The sequence below is a fragment of the Limulus polyphemus genome, unplaced genomic scaffold (genome assembly GCF_000517525.1).
Source record: "Limulus polyphemus unplaced genomic scaffold, Limulus_polyphemus-2.1.2 Scaffold516, whole genome shotgun sequence".
Lineage (NCBI taxonomy): Eukaryota > Metazoa > Arthropoda > Merostomata > Xiphosura > Limulidae > Limulus > Limulus polyphemus.
Window position 1 is genome coordinate 151,225 of NW_013666126.1, and position 11,120 is coordinate 162,344.

At 33.2% G+C, this 11,120-nt stretch overlaps 1 protein-coding gene across 2 annotated transcripts in view; it reads left to right on the forward strand.

Moving 5' to 3' along the window:
- LOC106458792 (Down syndrome cell adhesion molecule-like protein Dscam2) overlaps positions 1-11,120 on the forward strand; it is a 172,640-nt gene that overhangs the window by 128,412 nt on the left and 33,108 nt on the right. For both annotated transcript variants that reach the window (XR_002610440.1, XM_022385131.1), the window contains exons 17-20: positions 5,966-6,036; positions 7,365-7,602; positions 8,842-8,988; positions 10,576-10,731. Coding sequence is in view for 1 of the 2 variants with exons in the window: in XM_022385131.1 (XP_022240839.1) it covers positions 5,966-6,036; positions 7,365-7,602; positions 8,842-8,988; positions 10,576-10,731 (612 nt within the window). In the remaining variant the exon portion in view is untranslated. The remainder of the gene's footprint in view (positions 1-5,965; positions 6,037-7,364; positions 7,603-8,841; positions 8,989-10,575; positions 10,732-11,120) is intronic.

The window sequence follows — 11,120 nt, forward strand, 5'->3', positions numbered from 1 at the left end:
AAGCTAGCACACCTAGTTTTTTGATTCAACTTTAGTTTTAGTTTTATAATTCATAACTTTGTTACATTGTGTATAGTATATTATGCAAATTAAAATTACATTATAAAAGTTATAAGCTGGATGAAAAAGTAAGACTTTGAACAAAAATACCATACAGTATATTTTATTAATATTAAAATAAAAACATGCTATGTTATACTGTTTTTAAAGAAAAACAAATTTGAATATTGTACCCAAATTAATACCAATGTAACAGACTAAAACAAACAGCTCCTACAACCAAGGTCAAATAAAAAAACGAAACTTTCAAACAATTGGAATATAAAGTTTATCACTTATCAAAAACACATTTAAATAAGTACCTGGCTAGGACTTGATAGTAATGTTAATGAACAATACAACATAAATGTTAATGTTAATAATTATTTCAATAAATAAAGGAATCGGGGAAAAGAACCAGAAGAAGAAAATACCTGATTCTAAAATAACAATACTACAAGATCAATAACAATATTGAATAATAATCAGCAATAATACATTTTAGCTATATATCATGAAATTACTCACTGAAGCTCATGGCAGGGCTTTTTTTAGTTGTTAGCCCACATAATTACCCCTCATGTGACTAGCTATTACCATAACTTTACATAATCGCTCACAACACTAATAATAGCTGTGTGTCACTGCTAGGGGAAGCTGGTGTCAGTTTCATAATACACACATACTTATTCAAAATCAACGTGATTAGCTAGAAGGTGAGTTAACACTTTAATGTAAATAAAATTCCAAAACATAATTATCTCCTCTCGCACTACAGCTATTACTCAACTGTTAGGATTTCATTTCCTTTGCCCATCTGAGCATTGGTCTGATTTTTTTCTTGCTTGCTCCAGTCTTTTATTCCCCACTAAATTTCCCTCTTGTGACACTCTCCACCTACATCAATGCAACCTCTATCCTGATCCTGTATATAAGCACCTCCTTCAGATAATAGTGTTGCTTTTTCTCGACAAAGCGTTCATTAACAGTTTTCTCTGTAGTATGACTGTTGGAGATACATGAAAATTCTTCATGTTATCTATTTGATTTTTGTACAAAAAAAATCTTTTCATTTATATTCAGCAGGAATTCCCAGATTAATGTATTTGGCATGGAGGCAAATCAGGTCTCTCCTATCTGACCTCTGATATCTTAAATTGCTGAAGAATTGGTGGGGAGTTGCTCTCGTTTGAGGGTGTCTGTGACCTTATCCATAGTGAGATGGAGACACACAATCGGTCTGGTGATGTTTCTTTGGGGGCCTCTGAGGCTGCACTTGTGGGTGATCCTGGCCATTTTGGATAGAATTTAGATTTGCTTTTTCCAGTGCCTTTCTTTCCTCATGAGGCTAATTTGGCCTTTTCTTCAGTTGATAAATCGAGTGTGTGATGTTTTGGGTCTTTTCTCAGTTGCTTTTGAGTCTGAGTCTTCCTTGGTGGTGGAAAGGTCTGAGGGCAATACTTAGTTCTCCTTCCATCCCCTGATATTGCAGTTCATACAGATGGGTTTACTGTTCCGTTACATGAAAAGATAGTTATTCCTTGTCCACCGCGTTTGTCAGAACATGCTTTAGCCTACCACTGCCAGGCAGAAGCATATTTAAACTCTCAGAGAATAGACCCGCTCCTGGAAATGTGAGGTTCCAGAATGGAGTCTCTGGTCAACCTGAATACATCACAATTTTCTAGGATCCACTTGACCTTTATTTCTCACCTCTATGACCAATCAGATCCCAATCATTTGTTATGCCCAGTGAAGGTCTTGAAGTGTAACACTGCCAGCACTAAAGCTTTTATAGGTGCTAGAAAACGGTTTTTTAATCATTGTGACCCTTCAGTTTCCTGGGATTTATCCCTGGTTACCTTGATAGGGTGTGTATGAATATTGATTCATATTACTTATTCTTGGCTCTCTTTGGAGGCGAGTCACATTTCCATGTTCTTAGTGGCATGATTGAATTGACTGCTGGAGGACATTTTGCAGGCTGGTATGTGAACTTCCCCCAATACTTTTATTTCACATTATTTGTATGATCTGGCAGTATCTTCTTCTGAGGTTTTTTTGACTACCTCCTGTAGCTATATTAATCACATCTGCTAGATTATAAAGAGGGGAATTTTCATTATTAATCTCATCTCTTCTTTCTTTTCCAGGACCCCTTACCTCTTTTTCACAGGATTCCACTTTGTGGTGAGTGTTGCCCAGTCAGCTGTGCTTTTATCAAACCAAATCTGCACTAGTAACCACAAGCACAATATACTTTATCTAGGTTGCAACAAGCTCTGTAGAAATGAGGTGTTCCATAAGACCACCTAGAGGGAGACTGCCAGTTTCCAGACACTGGGGTGGTGGACAGAGGTTATTCCTCCAGAGTGTTTAAGTGACTTTCCTCCACTTTTGGAGAAGAGGGTGAAGTTGGGGGCCTTCCTATCCAGGACCTTGGATATTTTTTCCCCAGGTGTCGGTATGAGTGGCACCATCCTCTGCAGGAGCCTACTCATAATACAGGGTCAGATTTAACACTTAGCTATCTGGTTGGGTTGAGCATGGCCCTTTTTTTGATCAATATTGGTTCAATACATTGTTCATGGAAGAGGGTCTGTTGTCTCCTTGTAATTCCAAATGCAGAGTGGTCCTCCCCTTAATTCTGGGGGCAAGTGAAATTTACCTTGCCCACATGGTTGGGGAGTGAGAATGAGTGTTCATAATTCCAGAACAGATGAGTTATTTTTCCTCAGGTTGTGTACAGCATACAGTATCCCATCATTCTTCAGGTTGAGGAGAGGGTTTGTCCACTTCAGTGTTGCTTACCTTCTCGTCTTGTTTCTAGGGGTTCAGAATGCATCACTTTATAGCTACAGGTTGGGATCCACTCATCAATGTGTATGTATATATTGTGGTCCAAAAGCTCTAGCCACCAATGGTGGATTTAGGGGCCATGGCCCTATAATTCCACATTTGAACAGTGGGACCTTGGATACCTGGTTGGGGCCTGGCCAATGGTAATGACGGATCACATCAAATTCTATCTGCAGTTTATGATTTAGGTTCCAGGTGAAGAGCATACCTGTTCTGGATGTAGTGTGGTTCCCCCACTAGGGTGCTAATCTTCTATTTCTTTTGGCACACTCATGATCTATGCAAACGTATTCTGTATGGATAATGCCCTTACTAGTCCCTCTACCTTATCAATGTGGGATTCTAGCTGTAGTGTGAGAAGAGGTAAGTATGTTTTGGTAGTTAGCCATTTCTTAAATCGAAAATGTATTTACAATAATACTTACCTCTTCTTACACTCTCCTGCCCTTCCTCCCCATTAAGAGCCAGTGTTAGAGACTGTAAATTGGGTCAGTCTTGAAAAAGTGACAATATTATCTGAAGGAGGTGCTTATATACAGTACCACAATAGAGGGCACATTGATGTAGGTGGAGAGTGTCACGAAATAGATATCAACAAGAGCAATTGAGTGGGGAATATAAGACTGGAGCAAGCAACAAAAACTCAGACCATTGTTTAGATGGGCAAAGCCTAACAGTTGAGTAATAACTGTAGTGTGAGAAGAGGTAAGTATTATTGGAAATACATTTTCGATTTAAGAAAATGCTAACATTCATAGCTAAACTAATAATAGAAGGAATAATAAATAAACAAAACTATAACAAAATAAAAATAGAATTTGCTATTTACACCACTATTTTCAGAAATAAAAAAAGAATTCTGTGAAAGATTAATCTGTATCAATTTGGATAATGCACTTATATTTTGATAGTATCTGTCTTTACCTAATGACTTTTTAATTTTGTGTAACATTCTATTGTGTAGTTGTAAATATTTTTAACAGTATTCATTTTCCAAGAATGGTTGCTTCTTTTGTTTAGTTGTACATGTTCTTATATCCCTGTTAGCTTATTTGTGATTTAGGTCTGTCATTGTAATTAATTGTGTTCTCAATTTCATAATAATAAAGCACAAAATCCAGATTCATCTTTCAGTTGTGAATAACATTTATTGATTAAAATTATGATTAATGACATAACAATTCAGATAATTTATCAGAGTTTCCAGCACTTTTCATGCTTCACATTAATAGGCCAGATTTTCATAAAATGTATAAACATGAATAGCAGATGATGACTTCCATTGACAATGTAACAATAATGTGATACGTTGCCCAAACAAATTGTAGCATTTCTTGTATTCCATTATTATTATGTTCTATATAACACCTAATTTGGATAAAGCAGGATGTGAGAATTTTCGTATATCTGTAGTTGTTCATGACTATGGGAATTAAATAGCAGTCTTTTAGTATTTATTATTGAACTATGTAGAATTAGGCTATGAAATGTGAAAGACACAAAATAAAACAATAACGTAGAATAGTTGTACACAAGAAGAGGTGCAACCCAACTTAACAAGCACATGTGCTATCAAACTAAAAATAATACTTAACAGGAATAGGTGTTACCCAACTAGAATAATACTTAAGAACAATAATTGTTACCAACTAAAATAATAATTAACAAGAATAGGTAATAACCAACTAAAATGATACTTAACATTAAACTTGAATTTTTCAAAATACTATGCTAATTATTCAGGTTGTTTTGTAACAGAAAATACAATATTTTCATTAGATGTTTTGTAAAGAAAAGCCATCATTATTATATTTATCTGTTTCTTGTGTATGATTTCTTGACTTAAGTATGTCACTCACTTTTTCTGAAAATTGATCAAGCATACACATTAGGGTGATTTTAAATGCTACCTGTTTGATTTTACACTAGTGTGAATAAACCAGATTGGTGAACATACAGGAACAATTTGACCTTTAGTGTGTACATATGCGCTATTAAATGTGATATACAGTATCCAATAATTTTATTTCCAGCCTTTTTTTAGCCCCTAGTTGCTTACTGGTATGTCTGCAGGCTTACAGTGCTAAAAATACAGTTTTGATACTTGTTTTAGGCATAGCACTGATAGCCCATTGTGTAGCTTTGCGCTTAACAACAACCAAACCAAGTTCAATTTATTTAGGCCCCCAGTGGCACAGTGGTATGTCTGTGGACTTACAACACTAGAAACCGAGTTTCGATACCCGTGGTGGGCAGAGCACAGATAGCCCTTTGTGTAGCTTTGTGCTTAACTTCAAAAACAAATCAATTTATTTATCTCAAAAATGCCTAATAGTTTTTGACTGGTCTTGTCATGATGTCATTAGTATGTAGCTGAAGCAGTGAAAACATTATATTTAAAATTTATGCTTGGTTGTTGTTGTTTGTAGTTAAGCACAAAGCCACACAATGAACTATCTGTTCTCTGCTCACCACAGGTATTGAAATCTAGTTTCTAGCATTTATGTCTGCAGACATACCGCTGTGCCACTGGGTGGCATTTATGATTGAAAAAGAACACCTGCATGCACAGATATGCATAGATTTATATATATATAGTACATTATTGCTATTCATCTCTGAAGTATGACAAGAAGTATAAGACAGATTATGATCAAGTTGATTAACTAACTGAACTATAAGTACAAGAAGTCAAGGTCATGTCCCATTGCTGCAGAAGTATCATCTGCACTGTATAGCCATAGATGCGCTACATGAGTGACAGTCAAATCCCATTAATTGATCAGACAAGAGCATTCCAAGAGTTGGTAGTAAGTGCTGTTTACTAGCAACTGTGTTTTCTCTTAATCTATTGGTTCAAACTTAGGGACAAATATAAGCAAATGATACTTATGTAGATATGCACAAAACATTTTGAACAAACAAATATAATACTGAAACTTATTGGTGAGGTAATATCTCTTCCTGTGATGTAAACATTATTATTTAGTTCCTGCTTATGTTTATCATATAACACTGCACTTTTTACTTTATTATTTCTTACTTATAATGTTAATATTTATTTTAGTACCTGGTGGACCACCAACATTAGTCAAAGCCAAAGCACTTAATGCATCATCTGTTAAAGTATCCTGGGAGGTAGGTCACTACTTGTCACAATATTCATTCATCACTGGACATTTTTTTTATAACTGGTCTTTTTTTTTCTAAATCTTTTGTTAAATAACAAGCGGAATCCTGACATGAAGGACAGTAAAAAAACTAAAATAAAATAATTAATAATGGTTTGCATAAGTGCCTTTATATTGATGTAGGTACAGAAAACATCTATGTTTTAACAGGTGTTTCACAGTCACAATGTTACAACCTTGAAACTACCAATATTAAAGAACATCATTTTTGGTTTTTGAGTCATTAGACTTAGAATTTCAGGCTAGTATAAGAGACATTCAAAACTGAATTATTATTATAATAAAGAATTTTAAAATAAGATTTTGAGTATATGCCGTCATGATGCTAATTTTACATGCAGATTGAGAGTTGTCTTTATCTCCATAGCATAGCCCCCCTCCCCCTATGAAGGGGGGTAAGATATACCCTTACAGTCACCCAGGCATGAGAAGGAGCTAGGAGTAGGTTTTCATGGTTGCTGAATCCTGAATCAGGTTTGTGTTTCTGATCACCTTGGGATCCTGGGAGTGCCATGTTTGAAACAGTGTTTATACTCCCACTAACAAGATAGTGGGACCAAATGGCTACATACTTGCATATCACAAGCAGGTGTCCTAATGGGGTTTGTTTTGATATACAGACCTTCGTTTGGGGTAGCTATTTAAGTAATTGGGGATAATGGAGCTAGGAATTCAATCTGTACATTGGAGTCTGTAAATCATGAGGGCTTTTGAACCATGCATTTATAAAGTATAAACTGTTTAGTGAAAATAGATTTATAGTTTCCAAGATATCCAAAAGTTTCCAGTTGTAGTTCATATTTATATATTCTGTTTCAGTATGAACAGGCATGCATATTAACAGTATTTTAAGTTGGATAGTTAGTTTTCATGAACTGCTCTTATCTTCTGACTGGTTTAGAAATGTTTGAGGCTCTGTGCTGAGTCCTCCATCAGGCTGCAAGGGTTCTGTATAGAACAATACATTGTGGTCTTAAGAGAGAATGCACTAAAGAATGGTTACTCCTGATTGATTGTGTGGAAGATGCATTTTTCAAGAAAAGAAGATGTTTAAAAACCAGACAGATGGCAGGAGCAGTCATTAGGAAACTTTAAAAGTTAACATAATGCCTAAAATTGTACTTAAAAGAAGATATAAGTACTCCAAGACTTCATAATTCTTAAGGCTTATGAAGGAATTTTCAATAAGGTACAGTAAAACCATATTTCATAAATATTGTTAATTTAACCTTAAAAATTTTAAAATTTGTATATTTTTCATTCTGCTGCATCTAGCCTCCTCCTAAGAATGTTCAGAATGGTAAAATTAAGGGATACTACATTGGATACAAAGTGCATAATTCCACAGAATTGTACCACTACAAAAACCTTGAGGTTCACTCAGAAGGTACAACAGATTGTATATTGTCTAAACTACAGAAGTTTACAAGATACAGTGTTCTTGTTCAAGCATACAATTCTATGGGGGCAGGCCCTCGATCAGATGAAGTTTCAGTATTAACTGAAGAAGATGGTAATTTTTTTTCTTGATAATTAGAATTTGAGATTAGTGTTCATGTGCTAAATTGATTATTTATTTCATTTGTTGTAACATATAACAATAGTATCAGGTGAACTCAAACAAGATGCTAAGATGAATTAAGAATTCCCGATACTGATACGTCTTTTTTATTGATTCGTTCCAAATGAATTTCATATATATAAAAAAGGCCAATATTAATAATGTATGGTGTGTAAGTAACTGGTTGTGATAGTGACTTATTTAAATTATTGTCATAGTGCATTACTTTTTCTTCCACTCTAGTTACTGTTCCTATAATATACAAACCTTGTAAATCAATTTCATATATATAAAAAAGGCCAATATTAATAATGTATGGTGTGTAAGTAACTGGTTGTGATAGTGACTTATTTAAATTATTGTCATAGTGCACTACTTTTTCTTCCACTCTAGTTACTGTTCCTATAATATACAAACCTTGTAAACATTTTATTAACAATGCATGCACATATTTCCTTTCTAAGCATTCTAACCTAATTTGTAGTCCTGAACTTTCTGATGATTAACCCTTTTATCTCTCTTTTTTTAGTTTTATAGTTTTATGTATTAATCCTTATAGTAGAAGATTTAAAATGCTAAGTATACACTTTTGAACTGGCATACAATTTTGTTGATACTTTAGTAAAAGAAAATTGTTTTCCTCAAGTTCATATTTTCATTCACAGCTGTATTGCCAGATTTTAAAGGTATTTTTACACTCTGGATGGGTAAAGTTTTCTACAAATTTGTAAATAAAATCCTATTTACTCTACTGAAGTGTGTTTTTTGGACAGGAAACAAGTGTTATATTTTTTGAACTAATGAATATCTTAGGTGAAGAAGCTACATACATTATTAAGATTTTATAACCCAGTGATTTTTAATTGTTAAATGAATTATGATGAGTAATGACTAATAAAATTGGTGTAAATAACAGCTCAAGAACTTAATCTATTTCACATTAAAACAGTTGTTGTTCAAATAATCAATGTTATAAATAACATTTCAACCACTACTGCGTCTGTTGTATCTCGGCCAGACTGATGAGCCCTATATCGGGCAAAAGGTCTTGTTAACCCTGGATATAGCAGATATGGTGTAATTGACATATTATTACATTCTTCTTCACTTTCACTTACAAGTTCTTATAAGTTATGATATATTGTTTCAAATGAATATTTATATATCTCATATGGATCTAAATACTTCTAGTTCCAGACCAACCTCCACATAGTGTTACATGTTCTACATTGTCTTCTCAGACTTTACATGTAGAATGGAGAACTCCCCCTGTAAAATCAATTAATGGAGTTTTAGTTGGATTCCGTGTCATTTACAGGCCGATCATTAAATGGGCAGGTAATTAATGCTAAGAAAGCACTGTAACACACAAATTGTCATTCACAAGTATAAGTAATATTATTATTACTAATATTACTATATAGGTGGGGCAAAAGTTACTAAAAAAATATTACAGAGACGATTGAAACCAATCTAATTATTTTATCTTTTAGAAATTCCATGTTGCATGTGGAAAAACTATATAGCCACTTTTGCCCCACCTTGTATATATGTATGTGATTGACATATTAAAGTGTGTATTTCATTTCTATACAAATCATAGTCAGGATGTAACATATCATAACAGTAGTATTTGTAATTGCTTAACCTAAATATACTTTTATAAATTACAACATTCTTAGAATATTGTGGGCTGAATTGGCCAGCTCTTAATTAGGATTGGTGTATAGTTGGTCAAATCACTTTTGTTTATATATTTGAGTATATGTATTTTAACTGCATCATGAAATACTAAATAAATTTTGGAAACAACAGATCTGCATTTATTTAAGATGAAATTAAACTTTTGAGGGTGTACTTAAAATAAGTATTGACTGTTGATGTAATAGCTGGAGTGATACAATAAGACTAATAATGTACATATAGTATACATTCCACTAGTATTATGAAGCCTAGTCTTTTTCTTTAAACTTGCCCTTGCCTGAGGTTACTGATGAGGGGTATAATCTTCTGAAACCAATATATCTTTGTGACAAGTGGTAAATTGTATGAGAGATTTGGCTTCTCATTTATTTTTTAAGATTGGTGATTCTAATTATGCCTTTCTTTATTGGCCATATTGTATTCTAGTATTTTATCTTCATACATTGTGTCATGCCACTGCAAACAAAACTTTCACCTCAATATTATGTTATGACTTGAAAGAGAGGGTTCAATAGCAATAGTGTGCAACACACACACATTGTGAAATCAAAATGCTGTTATATCCTCTTCTCACTGAAAGTCCATGTAAGATCAGTAACGAAGGAAAAGATAAGATATTATGAGATTTACATATATATTGAAAGAAGATGGGGCCCATTTACCTGAGTATGTGCTATTCCAGTACTGAATAATATATATGCACTCTTAATGTTGGTGTAATAGCTTTACATGCATTTTAATGGAATTATACATAAATTGGCTAAATATGTTAATAATTTTATTAGATACTTCTTTTTGTTTAATGTACATATTGAAATAAGATGAACCAATGTTGTAAGACAACTAAAATTGTTCAACATCATATGCACTGAATTTATTGTTTCACATAAAATAATGTAGCATCCAAATTTTTCACTTAGTTTCAGGTCATGTTCTAAAAAAGGCACGTTTAATATGTAATATGTTTAATATCAGTGTGTGTATGTTTGCTGTAGGTACTTTACGTAATTGTAATACAGAAATTATAATACAAAACTGTGTTACTTTTATTCTACACTAATGCAAATTGCATTTTGTTAAGCTATGTAGAATAATTATTTTGGGCTGTTTATGTTCTATTTGTGTGTTATTTAGTAGAACATGCTTAAAACTATTTAGCAAATTCATATGTGGTTCTTATTTTAATTGTTTATGTGATTGACATATGAAATATTTTTTCAGAGAATTTAGAAAGTCACAAAGTTGAAATTGAAGATTTATTCATAAATCTTGTTGGATTGGAAATGTTTACAAATTATAGCATTCAAGTGGCAGCATACACTAGAATTGGAAATGGTGTTTTTAGTGGTCCTGTGTATTGTAGAACACATGAAGGAGGTATGTTTTAACCAGTTTATTTTACCTGTGTTTTCAAGGTTCAAGAACCAAAGATCTAGCTGAGTTGATTTAGAATTAGATCTAGAAAAAAGCACTAGTTCTTTTTTAAGATATTTATTTTATTGAATTTTTCTATTTAATTTGCACCTACACTTGCAAATAGAATTTTTCAAAGTGTACATTTTGTTTTTGACTAGTCCATAGTTTATTATCATGAATAGTTTACTTAGTTGAAGAATAAGTTTACTTAGTTTACTTACTTGAAGTTTACTTAGTCCTTATTGAATAATAAACATATTGTTACGTCTCCGTTTGTTAGTTGACTTTCCGTAACTTCGGTCCGACGAAACTTTAGCGACACAAGTCCTTACTTAATAAAACTGGTTTAT